The following is a 24,122-nucleotide window of genomic DNA, read 5'->3' as shown; positions in this document are numbered from 1 at the left end:
CCCTCTGCTCCAGGTGGTCGTACCTCCTTCCCAGACACTCGGCATTCCCCTTGGCATTTGTTCTTATTTATATAAATAATGGAGGTTGCAAAGTCTTTTTCCCCCCGGCTGCAGCCGACTCCCCAGTAAGATCCAAAGGCGGGGCCGGGAGTAGGAAGGGAACCAAATGTTCCGTTTCTTTGGATGCATTCTGTGGGGCAGGGCTCTCTGCCTGCCTATGGACAGTCTTCAGGTGACGAGGTCTTGATCAGCCAGACTTGTAAGTGTGAAGGGTGGGCTCCAACCCTCTAAAGAAGGGATCCTACAGACAGCAGACCTTTTCGACATCGAAATGTCTGGAACCCCCACCTTGGTAGTTAATCCCTTGGTTTAGCACACACACTCTCTATGCGGTGAAAATTCTTGGGAGGATTTTTTGAGCCAGGGAATGAGAAGACATTGTTATCTTTTGAATCACCCCAATGTGAAAGAAAATTGGCTGGGAGAGGGCAGAGGCTGGAAGCAGGGAGACCAATTAGGAGGCGGATGTGGTGGTTCCAGGTAGGAGATGGGGAGGCAGGGGCTCACTAAAATAGTAGCAGCAGGAGCGGAAGGAAGGGGGAGGCAGAGATGGTATCAGGTGGAGACAGCAGGCTGAGTCACCAGCGACACGTGCCCCGGGGCCCAGGGAGATGCCCAGTGCCTTGAACAGCCCCCTGCCTTGAACAGCCCCCTGGCTTAGGAAACGCAAGAGGAGCAATTTTGGCGGGGGGAGAGTTTCCCTTGGACTTGTTGAGGCACCTGAGGGGCGCCCAGGCAGAGAGGTCTGGGAGGCAGCTGGAGAAGGGAGCGGGAGTCAGGTGATTTGGGTGGTGCTGGGAGTCCTGGTGCCGTGAGGTCGTCCATGTTGAGTGTGACAGGGGAGGGGCACAAGGGTGGAGGCCGAGGGTGGGAGACAAGCAGGGACCAGTGCAGGGGACTGAGAAGGTATCATTAGGGGGAAAAATGAAACCAGATGACAACAGCACCCAGACACGAGGGAGGACGGAGCTTCGAGGAGCGACACGAAACACTGCAGAGAGTACAAGTTCAGAGGAGGCCCGAAAACTGCCCCGTGAGGACCTCAAGAAGAACAGCGGGCAGACATGAGGACGCAGAGAGAAGACGACAGAGGCTCCCTCCTGAGAGTCTGGACTTACAAATAAAAAAGAATCCGTGTCTCGAGAGAAGATAAAGGATAAAGAGCAGGGTTTCAGTGGCAGTGGATGTTCTCCTCCAGTGGGTGTGATGTGAGCTTGTCTATAAGCTGAAAGAATGGAGCCTGTGCAGAAGCCAGATTGCAGGCTTGATCGGTGGGTCCTTGGAGAGAGACGGAAGGCTCTAGAACCTTCAGGAAGGGGGCCAGCAGCCTTTTCCTGTAAAGGACCAGAGAGTACGTATTTTAGGCTTCTGCTGGGGTCTGTCTCAGCTCCTCGCCTCTGCTGTTGGAGCACAAAAGCCATCATAGATAATGGGAAAATGGGAGTTGAAGATGCAAGGAACCGGATGTAGACAGTCTGGATGTGAGATAGTGGGGGGAGGTCAGCACAGGGAAGGAGTTGTGGGGTAGAAGGAAGTGGAAGAGACAGCATGGCAGGGGCATGGCTGAGAGCCAGGAGGTGCAGAGGCGGTGTCAGAAAAGGGGGACAAAAGAGTTGCAATTTTAGAATGGAATCTTGCAAGGAGAAAAGTACAGAGAAAAAATGTATTTCGAGGCTTTCTCCCATAGGCATGTGTGGATGTGTGAACATAGGCTCCCCCCCATCACTTTTTACTACAAGAATCGTTGTTTTTTGTCTAGTGGGAGGAGTCAACATTCAATTTAATAGAAAAATGTCTGGAGTAAGAAAATGACATGTGTCTTCTGAGTGGTTTTGGCCATTTTTCTCATATTATCCTGCGTCAGGTGGTGTATGTGTGTGCATGTATGTGTGTCTGCATGTGTACTTTTGTGTATACATGTATGTACATGTGTTTGTGTGTGTGTGTTTGTGTATATGTGTATGTCCATGTATATTTGTATATATGCATACGTGGGGAGTGTATACATGCGTCTGTGTGTGTGTGACACTCTCATGTCCACTCCTGGGGGACAGATGTCCACTCCTGGGGGACAGATGTCCACTCCTGGGGGACAGAGCACCAGCTGCTGCTCGGCCTCTAGCTTGGTATCCAGTTACCTTTCACTCCAATGTGTTGGACTTCACGGCACCCCATAACCTAAGGAGAATTTCCATTTCCTAGAAACCAAGTTTTGTGGTGTTGAAGTTATTGCTAGAAGAAGTGGAATCAGGTTGCCTGCCAAAAGAGTATTTGCTGGGTGAAAGTGTCATGAAGACTTGGTGGTTTTTTAATTCAAAATTCGCCCTGAATTTGGTATATTATTGATGGCAGTTAAAATCAGACCACATCAGAGACGAGGTAACCATACTTTAGTTTGGACAATTTTTATATTAATAGTCAAATCAAGGCCAGGCGTTATGGCTCACACCTGTAATCCCAGCACTTTGGGAGGCCGAGGTGGGAGGATTGCTTCAGTCCAGGAGTTCAAGATCATTCTGGGCAACATAGCAAGACCTCTGTCTCTACAAAAAAATTAAAAATTAGCTGGGCGTGCTGGTGCTCACCTATAGTTCCAGCTACTCGGTTGGCTAAGGCGGGAGGGTCACTTGAGCCAGGGAGGTCGAGGCTGTAGTGAACTACGATCGCATCACTGCACTCTAGCCTGGGTGACAGAGCAAGACTCTGTCTGAAAAAAAAAAAAAAAAGTCAGGTTTCTAAAAGGGAAGGAATGGGTGTTTCCACTGTTAAGACGGGGGTCCCTGGCTTAGGGGAGGCCTTGTCAGCGCAGCCTGCTCTCAGCCTCTGAAGATTAGAACCTGCAACTTAGGGGCCTATTGGGTGTCCGCACTCCCCCATCCCCCTTCCAGTCTGCAAACAGCCCTTTCTCAGGCCAGTTGTCAAGGGCTTGGTTCTGATCCTTTTCTAGAGAAAGGAGGGAAAGTTTGGCTCCTGAGAAGAAAACAGGAACAGAAGCCCAATTCTTACGAAAAGAAAAAGGAATTTGAATTCTGAAGATACTTGATTTCAGAGAAGCTCGGAGCCAGCTCCAGTCCTTTGAAAGCCCATTGCTACAAGAGGAGAAAAAAAAAAAAACCCAAAAGTGAGGAATGATGGGCACCCCCGTGGCTTAGGCACGGAGGGAACGATGGTTGCCCTCGGTGTGCATTGAAGTCTGCTGCTCTGGAATGTGTGGGTAGCCTTCAGAGGGTCCTGTTCATTTATTTCACACTCCTTGCCTGGCTGAATTGTCATGATTTTGCATCCTGCCTACTCTCCTTTTTCATCTTCCTGTTCTCAACCTGTCTACAGGCCTGTTTTACTCGGGGGCTGTTTGTCCAGACCCCTTCTCAGACATCACAAATCCATTTTGAAGAGAGGTCCTTCTGCCCCCCAGGGGACACTGGGCAATGTCTGGGGACATCTGTGGTTGTCACAACTGGGGGTGCTCTTGGCATGGAGTGAATGGAGGCCAGGGATGCTGCTCAGCACCCTGCAGTGCTCAGGACGGCCCCAGCCCAGAGATGGATCCGTCCCCAATGTCCACAGTGCCAAGTGGGGACACACACTGTCATCTTTGGTGATTATCAGGGCAGAGTAATAACTCTTGGCACTGAGAACCAACTGGGTCCACAGGGAGTAATCCTGGTGCAAGAAAGGACGTGGTTCCACCATCAAGGAGGGTTCAAGAATCCACTTTTCGGCAAGGAGATGGCTTGGAGGTGTCCTCCCTGTGCGTGGGGCCGGGCCACACAAGCCTGAACAGTGAGGACAGAATCTTAAAACACGCATCACTTGCTCCGAGGACCTGGCCCTCAGAGGGGAGCCGGGAGAAGGAAATGGACAAGATTTTTCTGGGCAGCGTAATGACACTGGGAGTGTTAAGACAAGCACCAGGACACAATCTGGGCTTTGAAGCAACTGGTACTCCTGAGAGCACTCCGGGCTTGTTCCTTCTTGTTCGGAGGGAGGAAATTAATTGCTTTCTTAGGGCAGATGAACTCTGGTACCATCTGGACGCCAGCGAGTACCAGGAGAGGAGGAGCTGATGGCCGGAGGAGGCCACGTGCCTCCCAAACACCGAGGCTCATTAGCCAATCAGAATGAAGGTAACTAAAACCACTCAGCTAACTCTGCCCCAATTATCACCAAAGATGACAAAACATTGTCTAAATACTGATCTGAACTATGTGAGGCAGGTGACAGCTCCATTTGGCATATGGAGGAACAGGAATAGAAGAGAGATTGCTTAAGGTCGCAGTGAGTCAGCGGCTCAGCCAGGAACGGGCCCAGAAATTGCTCTCAGCGTTTTCTGCATTTCCTTTCCTGACATTGCTGGTTACTAGGTGATGGGAGTATTTTTCTGTAAACAGAAGCCTCTTCCCTTTGTGCCCAGGCAGATTCATTCATCACGGCCGTAGTCCAGGGCTGCTTCTAGCTGCGTCTCTCCTGTGCCCCCTCACATGAAGTCAGGAAGCCACGGGAGATGTTCCCACTGGCGCGTTTGACTCAGCAGTGGCTCCAAAAGGTCAAGTGCGCATCTGGTTCACTTGAATGTTCGTTCAAGGTCAAATGAGCGTTTCCTGGATTCCAAAGGCTGGTGCCGGCCAAGGAGGGGAGATTGCGCCGCTGGTTCTGTGCTTTTCCCCTTTATTTCATGCCCACCCTGATCTTGGACCAGATGGTAAATGAAACGTGCTCAGCTTATAAACAGCACTCCGGGCATATTTCTGAGGCACGAGGGAGGGAGCTTTGGGCCAGCCAAGCCCGTTGGCCAGGCAGGGCCAGGCTGGGTGACAGGTCGTGTTGCGGCCCCTCCCCTTTACATTGGCTGTTCCGAGGCTCCTGTAACCCAGTCTAAGAGGACACAGGGGAAGGCAGTCAAAGAAAGACTGCCCAGGTCCTCGCCACAGGAAGAAAAACAGAAGAGAAGACAAAGGAACGCGAGAAAGCAAGGACGGCAGGGCACTCACTGAATGGATACAAGTTCCCACAGCAGATTCAGGTTCAGAGAAGAAGCATGGCCTCCACTCACTCACATCTACTGTCTTGCACTGGATTGAGGGGTTCCCAAACTGGGTGCTGCAAAGGTGCTCCACAGGGTGCGTCCCTGTGCCCCGTGGACTTTACCTTGAATACACCCACGCCCTCGGGGCCCTGCCCTCTCCCCACTCTCTGCTGCGTCCTCCTCTGCCAGGTGGAGGAGTTACTCAGGATCCAGCATCACCCCTTCTGGGAGGACCATGTGAGCTACTGCGCTTACCTGGAAGCACCGCCAGGATCATGAGCCACTCCTGCTGGGCTGACAGCTCATCGCTGGTGTCTTGTGTGTGTGTTTGTTTAACTCCTTATCATGGAAATTTCAAACATCCACAAAGCAATGCAATGAATACACAATGCAATGAAACTTATGAAGCCACCACCCTCTACAGGGTGTCAGGGTCCTGCCATTCTTATAACACCCGGATACCCATACCCACTCTCCATCCTCCTCTCCACCCTTGTATTTTTACAGGCTTCGTTGTCATTGTTAAAATTCACATACAGTAAGTGCACAAACCTTAGCTGGCTAATTTTGACAAATCACGACTCCATGTAACCCCACACTGTATTATCATACAGAATGTGTCCATCTCACTGGAGTGTCCCCTCCTGTCCCTTTCCAGTCACTCTCGCCCACCACCACCTGCCCCCCACCCACTATTATGATTTTTTTTTAACTTTAGTTTTAATCCACTCTACTCATCTCCTCTTTTGGACTCAACCTCTTTCACTCAGCGTAATGATTTTGAGATTCATCCACGCATTGTGAATTTCAGTAATTAATTCCTTTCTATTCATGAAGAGTATTCCAGTAGTATTCCTCTATTAGCTTTTCAGCTATGCTCTTCTTTTCCATTTTTAGTGGTTGTTTTAGGGTTTTCAATATGAATCTTTAAATCATCACAATCTACAATGTCTCGTCCACTCTCCTGATGAGGAACATTTGGGTTATTTTTACCTTTTGGTGACTGAATCAAACTGCTATGAATAAGGCTGAGGCGGGCAGATCATTTGAGCCCAGGAGTTTGAGACCAGCCTGGGCAACATGGTGAAACCCTGTCTCTACCCAAAATACAAAAATTAGCCGGGTATGGTGCTGCGCGCCTGTAGTCCCAGCTACTTAGGAGGCTGAAGTGGGAGAATCGCTTGAGCCCGGGAGGTTGAGGATGCAGTGAGCTGTGATTGTCCCACTGTACTTTATCCTGAGGGAGACCCTGTCTCAAAAACAAAAAACAAAAACCAACAAACAAAAAGCTGCTATGAACATGCTTATACAAGTTATTATTATTTTTTTGAAGAGATATGTCTTCATGTCTCTTGGATAAAAACTACAAGAGGAATTCTGGGTTAAAGGGCAGGTTTCACTTTCTAGAAAACTGCCAAACCTCTTTCCAGTGTGGTCATATCATTCATATCTACACATGGGGATGTGTGAGAGTTTTAGTTGCTCCATGTACTTAACAACATTGGATGTTGTCAGACTTGTCAGCTTTAGCCATTCTAGTGAGTATTTAGCGATATCTTGATATAGTTTGAATTTGCATTTCCCTAGTGACTAATGAGGCTGAACACTATTCATGTACTTTTGGGCATCTGTATATCTTGCTTTGTGAAGTACCATTTTTTTAAGTTATTTGTCATCTTATATTGAATTGTAGGAGTTTATATAGAGAGAGATATATATAGATATATTAGGATCAAAGCCCTTTATGAGATACATGTTTTGCAAATATTTCTCCCAGGCTGTGGCTTACCTATTCATATTCTTAGTAAAATCTTTTAATGAGCAGAGGTTTTAAATTTTGGTGAAATCTAATTTCTCAAGTTTTTGTATTATGCTTATTTGTGCATTTTAAGAAACCTTTGTCTAACCTCCTATGTTCTCTCTGAGAAGTCTTATAGTTTTAGCTTTTATGTGTAAGTTTATGTTCTAACTTGAAATCATTTTTATGTATGGTGTGAGGTAGGGGTCAAGGTTCATTTATTTTCCCCAATATGGATATTCTGTTGATCCATCACCATTTGTTTAAAAGACTTTTCTTTCTCTGTTGAATTGCCTTGACACCTTTGTCAAAATCCAGTTGAGGAAGAAAAGAGCTGAGGCTCCATTAGAAAAAAAATTCAATTGATAATCTAAGTGTGGGTTATATTATTTATATATTGTTGAATTTGATTTATTAATATTTTAAATTATTTTTGCATATATGTGCATAAGAGATATTAGTCTAAACACTTTTCTTGTAAGGTATTTGTCAAGTTTTGGTGTCAGGGTTTACTGACCTCATAAAATGAGTTGTGAAGTATTCTTTTTTTATTTTCTGATGGCATTTGTGTAATAATTCCTTTTTCAGTATTTGATAGCATTCACCAGTAAAACCATATGTGCCTGAAGTTTTCTGTGTAGGGAAGTTTCCAATAACATATTCAATTTTTTTGTTATGTGTATTACATTCACATTTTTTATTTCATCTGTGTCAGTTTTGTTATGTTGTGTTTTTTAAAAAGTGTTCATTTTATATGTTATTGAATTTATGGGCTAAAGTTGTTTGTAATAGTTCTCTATTATCATTTTGATTTCTGTAGAATCTCTAGTGGTATATTTCATTTCATTCCTGATATTGGCAATTTGGGTTTTCTTTTCTTTCTTATCAGTCTTTCCAGGAGAAGTTGTTAATTAACTTTTTTTAAATACTTGCTTTTTTTTTTTTTTTTTTGAGATGGAGTCTTGCTCTGTCACCCAGGCTGGAGTGCAGTAGTGCAATCTCAGCTCACTGCAACCTCTGCCTCCTTGGTTCAAGCAATTCTCCCACCTCAGCCTCCTGAGTAGCTGGAATTACAGGTGCCCGCCACTACACATGGCTCATTTTTGTGTTTTTAGTAGAGACAGGGTTTCACCATGTTGGCCAGGCTGGTCTCGAACTCCTGACCTCAGGTGATCCACCCACCCTCGGCCTCCCAAAGTGCTGGGATTACAGGCATGAGCCACCGTGCCTGGCCAAGACTTGCTTTTTTAAAGAGCAGTTTTAGGTTCACAGCAAAATTGACAGGAAAATACAGAGATTTCCCATATACCCCATACCTCCACACATGCACAGCCTCCCTCATTATCACCATCACCCACCAGAGTTGTACATTTGTTACAGTTGATGAAATCTGCATTAACACAGCATTTTCACCCAAAGTCCATAGTTTACTCGAGAGTTCACTGTTGGTGTTGTACATTCTATGGTTTGGACAAATGTATAATGACATGTGTCCACCATTATAGTGCCATACAGAAGAGTTCCAGTGTCCTAAAAATCCTCTGTGCTTTGCCTACTCATCCCTCTCTCTGATCCCTGGCAACCACTGATCTTTTCATTGTCTTCATAGTTTTGCCTTTTCCAAAATGTTGTTTAATTAGAATCATACAGTATGTAGCCTTTTCAGACTGGCTTCTTTCACTTCATAGTATGTGTTTAAATTTCTTCCATGTCTTTTCATGGCTTGATAGCTCCTTTCTTCTTCTGAAAAAATTTCAGTTTTGAAGAAATATTGCTTTTGTTCATTTTCTCCATTGTTTGTGGAGTTTCTAATTTCATTAATTTTGTTCTTTATTGTTTTTCCTTCTTTCTATTAAGTTTAGTTTGTTTGTCTTTCTATAGCTTTTTAAGGTTGAAAAGGTTCTTAAATCTTTCTAATATAAGCATATAAAGCTAAACATCTCTTTCTAAGCACTGCTTTAGGTGTGCCCACTTTTTTTTCTTAATAATTTTACTTTTTTTCACCCACAATATTTGTACCAGTGCCCACAAATTTTGATACAAAGTGTTTACATTATAATTCAGTTCAAAATAGTTTCTATTTTTCTTTGGGGTTTATTATTTGACCCATGGCTTATTTTGAAGGTGTATTTTAAGTTTTCTAAATATTTGGCATTTTTCTAACCTTCTTACTGATCTCTAATTTACTCCACTGTGGTCAAAGTGCATACATGCTCTGTATAATTATGGTATTTTGAAATGTATTGAGGCTTATTTTATGGCCCAGAACATGACCCATCACAGTGAATATTCCATGTGCATTTGAAAAGAATGTGCAGGTTTTGATTGTAGTGTTCTCTAAATTTCAATTACATCAATGTGGTTGATAATATAATTCAGATATTCTGTATCCTTAGTAATATTTTTGCTTAGTTCTTCTAATTTTGATTCAGTAATCAAAATTACTGAATGAAGGATGTTTAAAATCTCCGATTATGATTGTTTATTTCCTCCTTTAGTTTTGTTAATTTTTACTTTACGTATTTTGAAGCTGTATTACTAGGTACATACATATCTGTAATCAATATGTCATACTGATAAATTGATCATCTTATGATGAAATTTTATCTGCAGTAATATTCCTTGTCTTCTCAATGTCTCTAGTATTGCTAGTAATATTTCTCATCTCAGAGTCTATTTTGTCTGATTATTACAGCTGCTCCAGCTTTCTTAAGATCATAGTTTGCAGGCCGAGTGTGGCGCTCACACCTGTAATCCCAGCACTTTGGGAGGCCGAGGTGGGCGGATCACGAGGTCAGGAGATGGAGACCATCCTGGCTAACAAGGTGAAACCCCGTCTCTACTAAAAATACAAATATTAGCCTGGCATGATGGCGGGCGCCTGTAGTCCCAGCTACTCGGGAGGCTGAGGCAGGAGAATGGTGTGAACCTGGGAGGTGGAGCTTGCAGTGAGCTGAGATTGTGGCACTGCACTCCAGCCTGGGCAACAGAGCGAGACTCCATCTCAAAAAAATAAATAAATAAAAATAACAGATCAGAGTTTGCACAGTGGATCTCTTTTTATTCTATTACTTTCAACCTATGTGTGCCTTTATTTTTAAGGAGGGTTTCTTTTAGGGAGCATATAATGGGATCTTGATTGTTATCCAGGCTGATCATTTCTGCCTTTTCATTCAAGAATTTAGTCTATTTACACTTAATATATTATTAATATGTCTAGATTTAGCAAAGCAATTCTGCCATTTGCTTTCTATTTGTGCCATCTGTTTGTTTGTTTGTTTCTCTGTTCTTTATTTCTTGCCTTTATTTAGATAATCAAATATGTTAAGTAGGATTTCATATGGTTTCTCTATTAGCTTTTTAGCTATACCTTTTTGTATATATATATTTTTTTGTTAGTGGTTGCTTCAGAGGTTACAATGTGCATTGTTAATTTATCACAATTTACAGAGTTAACATGTTACTACTTTAGGTAAAATAAAAGAACCTTGAATGTATAACTTAATTTGTCCCCATCCTCTGTGTTACAACTGTCATGGAGGACATCTACATATGATATAAACCCCACAATAGAGTGTTATAAAGTTTTTTTAAATAGTTTTATGTATTTAAAATAAATTAAGAGAAGAAAAGGAAAAATATAAAATATATAAAAATACGGTTTTTTATAATTACCTGCGTATTTATCATTTTAAGTGATATTTACTCCTAATAGACCCAAATTTACCATCTGGTATTAATTCCTTTCATTCTGAAGAACTTCCATTAGCATTTCTCATGGTAGGCAGAAAATTTTATCAGGTTTTGTTTATGCAAAAAAGTCTTTATTCCACCTTCAGTTTTTAAGAATAGTTTTGCTGGAGATAGAATTCTGGGCTGATAGGGTTTTCCCCCCCAGCATATTAAAAATGTCACTCCATTGTCTTCTGGTTGCCATTGTTATTGATGAGAAGCCAGTCATCATCTGTGCCCTTGTTCTCTGAATATAATATGTAGTTTTTCTCTGACTGCTTCTTTTAACAGTTTAACCATGACATACCTATCTTGGCTTTCTTTGTATTCTTTTTAGGGTTTGTTGAGATTTTTGGACCTCTAAGTTGATATCCATCACCCAATGTAGAGGTGTTTGGCCATTTTTCAATATTTTTTTCTCTTACATTCTCTTTTTCTCTTCTGGGACTCTCGTTACATATATATTAGACAGTTTGTTCTATTCATGTTTCTTCATATATTTTCTCTTCATTCTTCAGATTGGGTAAATGCTTTTTATCTATCGTTAAGTTCACTAACTCTTTCCATTATCTTTAAGCAGCTGTTGAGTGCATCCAGTTAAGTTTTTGTTTCAGTTATTGCTCTAGAATTTCTATTTGGTTCTCCTTTTACACTTTCTGTTTCTTGATTGAGACTCCCATATGTTCATTCATTATGTATATAACTTCCTTTAAGTTCTTGAAGTTATTTTTAGTAGCTGCTTTAGTCCTTGAATGCTATCTGTATCATCTGGGTTATCTTGCATTTGGTTATAATTAACTGCTTTTCTTTTTTCTTTTTATTTGTTACTCTTTCTTTTGAGTGTAGGTTACACTTTCCTGTTTCTTTTCACAGCTCATCGTTTTTACTGGGTCCTGGACATCATTAATGATGTATTGTAGAATCTGTAGGTTCATCTGAGTTCCCCTGAAGGCAAGTGACTTGGCTAGATTCAAACTCTCCCTCCTGCAACAGGCAGCAGCTGAAATCTTCACTTAATTTTTTTTATCTTTGCACTGCTGGTTTTTCCCCAAGACCCCTGGTATCTCCCCTACACCTTTGTGGTGTAGTTGCTTAGCCAAAAATTCAGGTGTATTTTGTAGGAAGATTTGAGGGCTCACCCCTTCTGTGGCTCTCTCTCTTCCAGAATCTTCACACCCCAGCATTCAGAGCTCTGTCCTCTGACCCTTCAGGATAACGAGGCTGATGCTTTCTGGCATCCAAGCATTTGTGGATTGGGGCATGCCCGCAGGCAAAAAGCCACAGACTCATTGGTCTGACCTATAAGACAACACATGGTAAATAGTGTGTTAAATTAGGGGAACAGGCTGGGCGCGGTGGCTTATGCCTGTACTCCCAGCACTTTGGGAGGCTGAGGCAGGCAGATCACATGAGGACAGGAGTTTGAGACCAGCCTGACCAACATGGTGAAGCCCCGTTTCTATAAAAATACAAAAATTAGCCAGGCATGATGGTGGGTGCCTGTAATCTCGTCTATTCAGGGGGCTGAGGTGGGAGAATCACTTGAACCCAGGAGGCAGAGCCAAGATCATGCCGTTGCACTCCAGCCTGGGTGACAGAGCAAGACTTCGTCTCAAAAAACAATAATAATAATTAATAAAAATAAATTAGGGGAACACATTCATGTGTAAATGCCTGTGATGTGGAACAACTTGCTTTCTGGAAGGTGCATTCTGGCCATGGTGGACAGACCACGGTCTCGCCATTTATCCCCAACACTCTCACGGCCTCTTCTTACTTAAATAAGGTCTGGAGTTTGGAGCAAAATTATTTCCACCTGCGGACCAAGGAACTGGTCTTAGTCAAGTCAGCATTCTGACTTTATCACTGGTGGACTCCTTTCACAAAGAGTTTTAGTCAAATTATCTCCTAGTATCACTGATGCTACCCACTTGGCTTCAGACGGGAACAGCATGGTGGATGGTGTGCAAATGACTGATTTAAACATTTAAAGGAAACTGTAAATACAAGCAGCTTGCAACAGAAAAATTCCAAAGGTCAGTTCTGTCAAAGACAGAGAGTGAGTTGAGGACTCAGGAAATACACGATGGGAAATTTACAATCTTTTGAAAGAGTAGAAGGTAGGAGGTGCAGGCTGTGTAAGGTTTAGTTAACGCCCCAGCCAATCACCGTGTGGCTCTGGGGCCATCTAGTGGTGAGAAGTGAGTCAGGCTCACACAGAACAGAAAAATCCCCAGGCACTGGCCGTGGGGCTCTGGGTGGCACCGAAGGCGTTTGGGAGGGGACGGGGGCGGGGGCGGGGGCCGGGGGGCGGTGGTGGTCGGGGAGTAGTCCCCAACAATACAGATGGGATTAATCCAGCACACTCGAATTCAAACACACATATCCCTTTCTGCTTTCCTTAGGTAAATTAGTTTAATCTATTGTAAGTTTGACTTTTCATTTTTAAAAAGCTTAAAAATTTTTTCACTCATTCTAAGAGATAAAAACTCTGGGGGTGATAGAGAAACGTAAAAGTTCTAGCAAATGTCTATTGTGTTCTGACGATGTCGTGGGCACCGCGATGTATGTCTGAGGTTCAGTCCTCACCGCCCCCAGCAGGCAGGAGCCATGGAGACCCCACACTGGGAGGGTGACATGCTCAAAGCTGGTGCCAGGACGGGGGACTGGTGTGCCTGATCACAAAGCCACCTCCCTACCTAAGTGTGTGTACTTAACTATGTCTCAAATGCTCAACATAGCCGATTGTTTATTTAAAAGTGAAGACTGTTCGACTTTTAGCATTTTCATGGAACAAATTTGTATCATCTGCCACGATATTAAATGAGTTGTTTTATATAGAATTGTAAAACTACCTATTTGAAAGATGTATGCCTCTGACAGCAAAGAAATATATGTTTATACTTTCTTGTGGGCAAAGATGGCTTTGAACAGAAGGCAGTTTTTACTTACTGCCAAAATTCGTGAGGGCTTTTATCCAGCCCAGGATAAAATGTACCGTTTCTTTGCTCCCTCTGCAGATCACCTTTTCTCTCCCTAGCCAGTGGTTCTCACACTGCCCTCCAGGGGTCACTTGGCAATATCTGAACACATTTGTGATTGCCACAGCTTGGGGAGGGGGCGCTCCTGGCATGGAATGGGTGGAGGCCAGGGATGCTGCTCAGCACCCTGCCGTGCCCAGAATGGGCCTCCAACAGCAAAGTATCCAGCTCAAATGTCAATGGTGCCACAGTGGGGAAACCCAGCCTTAGAGTTTCTCCCGTTGTCGTTTGGGGTGCAGTAGCTTCCCAAATGGCAGTCACCCACCCAGAGCTTTTGATTTCTGGGTAAATGAGGAAACAATTGAGCCCTTCAAAATAGTTCAACCTGCTCAGACTTGGGCACAGAGCCAGCGTCCCGGCCTTCCGTTGAGGAATTCCTGCCATTGTGCGCTGACAGAGCCCTTTTTGGGTTTTATATTTGGAAAACTTTCTCTGGCCCCTCTCTCCTGTGGGACAGTTGTGCAGCCTGTTTCCGCAGCTCCTCACTTAGGCAGTACCACCAGGGTCTCTGCCTTTCGACTTTGAAGAATGTAGCTGGTTACTCCTTCCCTCCCTTGAACTTGTTAGTTGCCTCTTCGGGTTTCAGTGCTTGCAGCCCTTGCCCACCCAATCTCTCTCCGCCTTTCTTTAGACCTGAGCATGCAGAATTCCGAGGGTGGAGCGGATTCGCCAGCGTCCGTGGCTCTGCGTCCCTCGGCGGCAGCCCCGCCTGTGCCAGCCTCCCCACAGGTAATGTGCGCCTCTCAGCAACAACAGGGTGGCCACAGTGTGGACGCGATCTCTGTGGGTTTGAAGGCTGCTCGGATCTGCAAAGAGAGGAATCCGTATTTTTCTGAATGGACTTCTCAGCCCCAGTGCTGCTGCTGTTGAAATAGGCACAATTTCCTTAACTGTATTTGGCTTTTTCAATATTTGTTAAAAAGATACCATCAAGGAAACGATGACATGAATGGAAAAGAAACCACTCCCCCAAATCTGACTTGGTCTCTTCTTAGCTTTCAGTGGAGGTTTTCTTGTACTTGGAAATGACCCTTTCACACAGAAATGCTTTATTAAGAAGTAAGGCCGGGTGCAGTGGCTCACACCTGTAATCCCAGCACTTTGGGAGACTGAGACTGGCAGATTACTTGAGGCCAGGAGTTTGAGACCAACCTAGGCAACATAGCCAGACCCTTTCTCTAAAAAAAAAAAAAAAAAAAAAAAAAAAAAAAAAAAAAAAAAATTAGCCAAGCGTGGTGGCCTGCACCTGTAGTCCCAGTTCCTTAGGAGGCTGAGATGGGAGGATCACCTGAGCCTGGGAGCTTGAGGCTGCAGTAAGCCATGATTGTGATACTACACTCCAGCCTGGGTGACAGAGACCTTGTCTTTAAAAAATAAAAAATAAAAAAATTAGCCAGGCATAGTGGTGCACGTCCTGTGTTCCCAGCTACTCAGGAGGCTATGGTGGAAGGATTGCTTGAGCCCAGTGGTTTGAGGCTGCAGTGAGCTATAATCATACCACTGCTCTCCAACCTAAGTGACAAAAAAAAAAAAAAAAGGCAAAAAGGCAAAAGATGAGTTAGAATTTTTTTTTTTTTTGGGGGGGGACAGAGTCTCGCTCTGTCTCCCAGGCTGGAGTGCAGTGGCACGATCTCCCAGGTTCAAGTGATTCTCCTGTCTTAGCCTCCTGAGTGGCTGGGATTACAGGCGTGTACTACCACGCCCGGCTAATTTTTGTATTTTTAGTAGAGACGAGGTTTCACCATGTTGGCCAGGCTGGTCTCGAACTCCTGACCTCAGGTGATCTGCCCGCCTCAGCCTCCCAAAGTGCCGGGATTACAGGCGTGAGCCACCATGCCCAGCCTAGATGAGTTAGAATTCTTAAGATTTTGTTCAAAGTGGAATCTAGCACCTGAATGAACATATTCTTTAAAATTCGCAGAGAGAGAATTTTCACATTAAGGCTTTCTCTGCTCCTGGATTTCTGCCGTGGAATGAAATAAGCCATAAAGAAGACAGAAATACCAAGCGAATGGCACCGGCCACATGAAACAGGCTGGAGGCTCATCACAGTGTGCTGAGGTCCTCTGTGGCCGTGTGACCACCTCGATCTGGAATCTAAAAGTTAGGAGCACAGCAAAAAGAAATGATTATGGTTTTAAAACACACAATTCAGGGCCAGGCATGGTGGCACATGCCTGTAATCCCAGCACTTTGGGAGGCCAAGGTGGGTGGATCACCTGAGGTCAGGAGTTTGAGACCAGTCTGAGTAACATGGTGAAACCCTGTGTCTACTAAATACAAATAATAATAATAATAATAATAAATTAGCCGAGCATGGTGGCACATGCCTGTAATCCCAGCTACTCGGGAGGCTGAGGCAGGAGAATCGCTTGAACCCGGGAGGCAGAGTTTATAGTGAGCCGAGATCGTGCCATCGCACTTCAGCCTGGGCGACAAGAGCAAAAATCCGTCCCAAAAAAGCAAAAAACAAAAAAACACAATTCCGCAAAAACAAAAAGGCAGACAGTGAAGCGGTTTATTTGATGTAGTGTGTATGGTCAGACATCTTTAGCTTTTATTTCTTGCACATATGGCAGTGGGGAGGGCGTCTTGGAAGCCCGTCTGAGGTGAGGATCAGACGCCGTCGCCCTGCCAGCAGTTGTGGCCTAATTGATATGTTTCCGTGCCCACTTGAAATTGTCCAAGAGGAGTCAGCCCTCAGGTCTTCCTGCCAAGCCCCTCTCTCAGGCTCTCCCAGGCCTAGGTGGACTCTGCCTTCCTCTGCAGCAGCCACCATGGACAGGTCTCAGTGCCACTCATGGCCACCATGTGTTTCCCAGGTTTCATCACTGTGGTCCCTCTCTGAGGACTTGCCAGGACCCTGTGAATTCTCCAAGCACACGGCGCCCAGCTCACCTGGAATCAGAATGCCCTTGCGCTGGCATCCTTATTAGCACCATCTTCATCCTTAGCTCCACTCCTGCAACACAGGGGATGGCGTGTCCTCACCCATCACCCCTCATGATGTATATATGGCAGTCACTGCTACCTGTGACATTCAGGGTTCATGCCGGGAAATCACAGCACTGCAGCCAATGACTCCGAAAGCCCCAGCTCTCAATAAACACACAAAACACTCCTGTTCCTCCCTCGACTCGAGTTCACTTTGACCCTTCCCATTTTCATAGCTTTGTGTGGCCAATCGGTACTCCCAGAAAAATAGCAAAGCCACACTGTGCAGATTTGACTTAGGAGGCCGGAGAGCAGTGGGGTCAGAGAGCGAGGGACCCAGACACAGGGCACCTGGACTCGAGTATTCTGTAGCCAGAGGCAGCACTTGAGCCCTCTGGCTTCATTAACCTCATCAGAAAACGGAAACAAGTCCGGGTTATACTGCAGAAGCGAGGGGCGCCACAGAGTGCTCTCCCACGCAGTGGTGCGGATGGCTATCCAGAGGGCCCCAGCAGTCCCCTCTGTACTAGGGACGGTCAGTGTCACCTTGCTGCAGACTACAGACCCACAGAGGCAAAGCTGCCTGGGCGGGTGAAGGTGCATGTGCTTCCGTGTGTGTGTGTGTGTGCATACATGTGTGTGTGCCCACAATTCGTGCATATGTGTGGTGCATGGGCTGAGTGTATGTGCACACTTGTGTATGTATGTGCATTGTTTGTGTGCCTGCACGTACCTGCCGTGTGTCTGCCCAGGTCGGTGTGAGTGTGCAAGTCTGACCATCACCCTGCCGTCGCCTCTGATCAGTCCTGCCTATGTTTTAATAAAAAGCACATGAACAGACAAACAGCATCGTACATTCTGTGTGTATCCTCAGCACTGACCTCTGACAAGTCTAACTGGCCTTCTCTCCCTTCCCTTTTAGAGGGTGTTGGTCCAGGCAGCCAGCTCCAATCCCAAAGGGGCCCAGATGCAGCCGATCTCCCTCCCCAGAGTTCAGCAGGTACCCCAGCAGGTAATGACAAGCACCGCAGCACCGTGCAAACCGGGGCGCAGTTAGCACTCAGCAATCCAGAACAATCTCTGAAGGATGCATCCTTTTCTGTGGCTGCTGTTCCTTGTTGTGAGCTTCAGTTTCTTAGCCAAAAGACTTTTCCAGAAGCTGTGCAATTTTAAAAAAATCATTTACTGCAGATAGTTTTGCAGAAAGCCAAGAAAGCTGGTGATCTTTCGTTCATTCAGAAATTCAGCAAGCATTTGGGGAACCAGTGAGCACCCCGCACCTGCTGGGTGGAGCTCAAGTAGAAATGCAGACAGAAACAAAGGGCTCTGGACTGGAGGAACCATCTGCTAGTGAGTGCCATACCCTCAGATGCGGGCACAACAGAGGAAATGCTTCTTATGATTTCAATTATCTAAGAACAAAGTTTGAAAGCATGGCTGACCAGCCAAGTAGCAACACAGATCATCAGCTTGGGGACACTCTAGAAGCATGATTAGCAAACTGTTTCCAGAAAAGGCCAAATTATACATTTTTGGGGGTTTGTGGTCCAGGCAGTCTCTGGAACAACCACTCAATTCTGCCATTGTATTGCAAAAGCAGCCATAAATGATATGCAACCAAATGGATGTGGCTGCGTGCCAATAAAACTTTATTTACAAAAACAGGCAGTGGGCCAGATTTGGCCCTCAGGGCCAGAGTTCGCCAACTGTGCCCTGCAGAATCCTGAATTAAAGTTAACTCAGGCTCCTCCCTAAAAGGAGCCCTGAGGCCCTAGAGAATGCACCGCTCTTCAGGAGGGTCCTGCCTAGATTGGCAGTCTGTTCACAGGCATTTGTCAGGTGACTGTGTCCGTGAGAACTAGGAGGGTTTGCAGGATCACAGGAAGGAAAAGGCTCCAGACAGGCCCAGCGGGGACCCAGGGCCTCAGGCCAGTGGCTCTGTCTTAGCAGCTGTCTGTCAAGGCACTCCCCAGAGACACCATGGAGAGGAGATTCCAGAAGCTTCCACCACTTTTCTGGTGCTGGGCCTGCCCCAGCTCTTTCTGTAACTTCTGCATTTCACTTGGACCCCAGAATTCGACATTTGACTTCCATCCCTGGGGGCATCACCCAACAGATGTTAACCCCTGGAACTTGTGATTCTGGGGGTGGTGCATTGGACAAGTGCATACCATGCTCAGTGGTCCAAGGAGGGGCAGGTCAGCCCCATCCTGCAGCTTCAAGCACAAGAGGAAGGTCACCATGACACCATGACACCCGAGCAAGCCCACTTCTGTGGCCCTCCATCTTCTCACCCCAAAATTCAGTGGATGTAGACAGCCACTAAGATGCCCTCTGGGGTGAGAGTTTGAAGTCCCATGTGCAAAGCGTTTGGCTTCCACTGCTCGGACTAGAGTCCCTTGGGGCCTGTCAGCCGAGGCTCTGAACTGATGTTTCAGAGAGGGGAGGGCAGGGCAGCGGGGGTGTGCTGGGGTCCCCCCATTGCCCCATCTCTCCAGGCATGCCACTCCTTCCCACTCTGTTCAGACCATCACATTCTCTCCCCTCCTCTCTGCCAGGGAAGGGGCACCAGGGCCACCCACGGGGGGTGTTGGGGCCATGTAGAGCCTAATCTGCTCGGCCCCCTGTGCACTGCAGCCTGCACGCCAGCTTGAGCTACAGAGGGAGACCCTGTCGCAAAAAAAAAAAAAAACAAAAACAAAAAAACAGAAACCAGGGACAGTCCTGTGAGCCAAGGCTGGGCCTCTGTCCACAACTCTAGTTTCCACTGCACTGGAGGAGTGCTGTCATTCTCCTGGTCCCGCCCCCACGTATACAGAGGAGCCAGGGCGCACAGACACGCTAGCAGAGCTCCGGGGATCAGTCGCAGCTCCCCGAACTGTGTGGACCCGTTTGGAATATGTCGTCTGTACTTTACTGTCTCCTCAGTGTCTTTCTAGGCGTGCCGACTGTGGGCGGGAACATTGTCATTTGGTACTAAATGTTCATAAAGGCAATAGAAGACACGTCTAGCTTGAATAATCTGCAGGCAACTCACGAGGGCGCGACTGGCGGTAACGCAGCGTATCCGATGTTTCAGGTGCAGCCGGTGCAGCACGTGTATCCTGCCCAGGTGCAGTACGTGGAAGGGGGAGACGCCGTCTACACCAATGGAGCCATGTGCGTGCTTCTCCCGCGGGTCACGCCCGGAACCCTCTCCCTGACTCCAGCCTTTGCCACCTGGGGAGGCATTGAGCAAATTCCTCTCCCTTATGCTTTTGGCGATGTGTTCACTAAATACTGTTAAAATGCTATTAGGAAACTGGGCAACATCTCTACAAAAAATTTTAAAATTAGCCAGACATGGTGACAAGTGCCTAGAGTCCCTCCCAGGTAATCAGGAGGCCAAGGTGGGAGGATCGCATGAGCCCAGGAGTTGGAGGCTGCAGTGAGCTATGATCACGCCTGACTGATGGAGCAACACCCTGTCCAAAAAAAAAAGGAGCGGGGTGGGGGCTGAGGGATTAGGACATCATAACCCTGTGGAGATTTCAGAAATCACAGACTTTTGCACTTTTTACTTTTAGAAAAGATAGTCTTGGGAAAAAAAAAAAAAGGCTAATCCTAACTCTTCATTCTGAAGTCTCAGTCTTTGAGATCCAGAAACCATCCACCTCTGTGTGTTTTTCCCTCACCTCTGTTAAACTCCAGCTTTGTATAATGTTGATAGAACTTGATTTTCCATGTTGCAAGGACGTCTAGAGTTTTCTGCTCTGTAACTGTGTGATGTTTGGGGCAGGAAAGTATGCATCTCCCGTGCAGCTCACTTTACTTTAGACGTGAGTCCTTTCGCCTGCTTGTCTGTTTCCATTTGGCTGGATGGCTCCCCTCACAAGTGCAGGGGCTGTACATGAGAACCTGGCTGTGACTTCAGGGTTGTGATTGGTGGAGTTGTATGATTCTAACCCCAGCCACTGTGGCGGTGCACACCGTCACCCCAGCTACTGTGGCAGTGCACACCCGTCACCCCAGCCTCTGGCGGTGCACACCCGTCACCCCAGCCACTGTGGCGGTGCACACCCGTATTCTGAGGCTGAAGCAGGAGGATCACTTGAGCTCAGGAGGCTGAGGCTGCAGTGAGCTATGATTTTGCCACTGCACTCAAGTCTGGGCTACAGAAGGAGACCCTGTCTCAAAAAAACAAAACAAAAACCCCCTGGAAATTGACATTGGGGTAAAACTGTTAACTAGCCCGCAGGCCTTATTCAGTTCTACCAGTCTGTATGCACGTGCTTTTGCGTGTGTGCTTGCATGTGGAGTACATGTGGCTTTGCATGTTCATGTGTGTGCCCTTGCATGTGCGTGCGTGTCTATTTCTTTGCATTTTTAGCCCATGTGTAGATTGGTGTAACAATACCACCGTCAAGATACAGAACTGCTCCATCTCCACACAGGAGCTCCCTCATGTGACCCATTTATCCACTTACAATTTTAAGTTTTATTTGTATTTTTTTTTTTAAGAGATAGGGTCTTGCTCTGTTGCCCAGGCTAAAGTGCAATGGTGCAGTCACAGCTCACTGTAGCCTCAAAGTCCTGGGCTCAAGCAGTCCTCCCACCTCAGCCTCCTGAGTAGCTGGGACTACAGGCACGCACCACCACACCTGGCTAAATCTTTTATTTTTTGTAGAGATGGTTCTCTCTATGTTGCCCAGGCTGGTCTCAAACTTCTGACCTCAAGCAATTTTCCCACCTTAGCCTCCCAAAGTGCTGGGATTACAGGCGTGAGCCACCACGCCTGGCCTAGAATTTTTAAGTGGTCACTTTTTGATAAGTCAGCCTGTGGTCCTAAAGATTTTGCAACGTGATGGCTGTGAACTTGCGCTGCATTTGAGTGTCATATGCCATGTCCGAATTGCTCCATATGTCTGGCCTCTCTGGGCTGCAGCTTTGACGTGATGTTTGGCTGGATATCTGTGAACTCAGACAAGGCATTTAAATGGGACAGCGTCCCATGCGTGACTTCTCTCTTTCTGACAGACGAACAGCCTACACCTACAACCCCGAGCCTCAGATGTACGCCCCCAGCAGCACGGCTTCTTACTTCGAGGCCCCAGGCGGCGCCCAGGTGACCGTGGCAGCCTCGTCCCCGCCAGCGGTCCCCTCCCACAGCATGGTGGGCATCACCATGGATGTCGGGGGGAGCCCCATCGTCTCCAGCACGGGAGCCTATCTCATCCACGGGGGGATGGACAGCACCAGACACTCCCTGGGCCACACCTCCCGCTCATCGCCGGCCACGGTATGTAGGAGGCTCTTGGGACCAGCAGGGTAGGCCATGAGTATTCTCGAAGCAGCGGCGGCAGGGACGGTGAGTAAGAGGCAGCCGGAGGCCAGGAGGGGCTGTCATCTGCTCTGGGCCCAGGCGGCCCCACGATGGAGTCGGGCCAGCCTCAGACGGGCCACGCAACCCTAGGCAGGCCTGCAGAGTTCTTTGAACTTCAGTTGGCCATTGGTATAAAGAGGAGGACAAGCCATGCGTCATGGGCTGTTGTGAAAAGGGAGTGAGTCAAGCATCTCTCCACTGGTGGATGCTGCAGCCTCCTTTGCTCTTATTATTGTTATCGTTGTTACTATCAAGCTTTTAGAGGCGTGGATCAATCCATCCACGAGACACCTGGACTGAATCAAGCAGGGGAAGTTTCCCCGCAGCCTCTGCCGAGTTCTCGCTGCCATGCCCCGATGCAAAATAACGACTTATCTGCTTTTCCAGAGTCTCTACATTTAAAACTCGATTACCCGTGTTTACTTTTCATTTATTTTCCTTCTTAAATTAACACGAAGTAAAATCAACTTTTTGGTGTACAGCCTTGTGAGTTTTGACATGGGTAGATTTGTGTATAATCAGGTCACAGAACAGTGCATTGCCCTGAAAACTGCTTCGTGGTATTTCTTGGCAGTCACAACCTCCCCCATCCCCAGCCCTTGGCAACTGCTGATCTGTTCCCTATTGCTGTAGTTTCATCTTTACTAGCGTGGTGTATAAATGGAATCGTACAGATTGTGACCTTTTCAGACAGGCTTCTTTTACTCATTCTGGTGCCTTTGAGATTCAGTCAAGTTGCTGCATGAATCCGAGTTGCTTTTTATTGTTACCGAGTAATATTCTATTACACTACAGTTTGTTTATTCATTCACTAGTTGAGGGCCATTTGGATGGTTTCCAGTTTGGGGCGATTATGAATAAAGAAGCTCTAAGTTTCACATGCAGGCTTTTGTAAGGACATATGTTTTCTTTCTTTTGGATATATACCTACAAGTGGAATTGCTGCTGGCTCATACAGAAAGTGTATGTTTAACTTTATCAGAAACCACCCGTTTCCCAAGTGGTTGCACCATTTTGCATTCCCACCAGCAACATACAAGAGTTCCTCTTGCTCCTCTCTGTCAGCAGCATTTGATGCTGCTGGTGCTCTTGGTTTTGGCCATTCTAATAGATGTGTGGTGGTCCCTCATTGTGGTTGCAACTTGCATTTTCTTTATAGCTAATGATGGTAGCAGCTTTTCATGTGAGTGTAGATGCTCTGGTCAGGTGTCACTTCAAGACATTTGCTTCTTTTTTAACTAGGTTGGTTGTTTTCTTATGGTTGAGTTTTGAGAATTCTTTATGTATTCTGGATATAAGTCTCCTGTCAGATATGTGACTTGCAAATATTTTCCCCAGTCTTTAGTGTGTCTTTTCATTCTCTAAAAAGTGTCCTTTGCAGAGAAAAAAAAAAATTTAATTTTGATGAAATCCAATTTATCAATTTTTCTTCTGTGGCTCATGCTTTCAATGTCATGTCTAAGAACTCTTTGCCTATTTGCACATCATGAAGATTTTCTCCTGTTTTCTTTGAAAAGTTTTATAGTTTTACTTTTGTTTTGGGTTTTTTTTTTTTTTTTCTGAGACGGAGTCTTGCTCTGTGACTCAGGCTGGAGTGCAGTGGCACCATCTTGGCTCACTGCAACCTCCACCTCCCGGGTTCAAGTGATTCTCCTGCCTCAGCCTCCCGAGTAGCTGGAATTACAGGCGTGTACCACCACACCCGGCTAGTTTTTGTGTTTTCAGTACAGACAGGGTTTTACCATGTTGGCCAGGCTGGTCTCGAATGCCTGACCTCAAGTGATCTGCTCACCTCGGCCTCCCAAAGTGCTGGGATTACAGGCATGAGCCACCGCGCCTGACCATAGTTTTACATTTTACATTTAGATCTGCTTCCTATCAAGTAGACATTTGTATAATGTAAGGTTTAAGGTGAGGTTCATTTTTTTTTGCATATGAAACAACATGTTGTTCTAGCCTCATTTGTTAAAAAGACTACCCTTTCTCCATTGGATTGCTTTAACACCTTTGTCAAAAATCAGTTGGCCATATGTGTGTGGGTTTATTTCAGAGTGTCCTATTCCATCCCATTGGTCTGTCTGCCTATCCCTTTACAAGTAACATAGTCTTAATTTACTATAGCTTTATAGTAAGTCTAAAATTGAAGAGAATGGTTCCTCCCACTTTATT

General features: G+C 46.0%; 1 protein-coding gene across 8 annotated transcripts in view; it reads left to right on the top strand.

The window, feature by feature from the left end:
• RFX2 (regulatory factor X2) overlaps window positions 1–24,122 on the top strand; it is a 118,936-nt gene that overhangs the window by 50,008 nt on the left and 44,806 nt on the right. For 4 of the 8 annotated variants that reach the window (XM_019016241.4, XM_019016242.4, XM_063702011.1 and 1 more), the window contains exons 2-5: window positions 14,289–14,386; window positions 17,514–17,603; window positions 19,671–19,750; window positions 21,608–21,869. In XM_019016241.4, coding sequence (XP_018871786.1) covers window positions 14,297–14,386; window positions 17,514–17,603; window positions 19,671–19,750; window positions 21,608–21,869 — 522 coding nt within the window. In that variant the 5' untranslated portion in view covers window positions 14,289–14,296. The remainder of the gene's footprint in view (window positions 1–14,288; window positions 14,387–17,513; window positions 17,604–19,670; window positions 19,751–21,607; window positions 21,870–24,122) is intronic. The other 4 variants (XM_055371409.2, XM_063702012.1, XM_019016245.4 and 1 more) reach the window with 3 other exon arrangements.

This window comes from Gorilla gorilla, chromosome 20 (genome assembly GCF_029281585.2).
Source record: "Gorilla gorilla gorilla isolate KB3781 chromosome 20, NHGRI_mGorGor1-v2.1_pri, whole genome shotgun sequence".
Taxonomy (NCBI): domain Eukaryota; kingdom Metazoa; phylum Chordata; class Mammalia; order Primates; family Hominidae; genus Gorilla; species Gorilla gorilla.
This window is presented reverse-complemented; position numbering and strand designations above follow the sequence as displayed.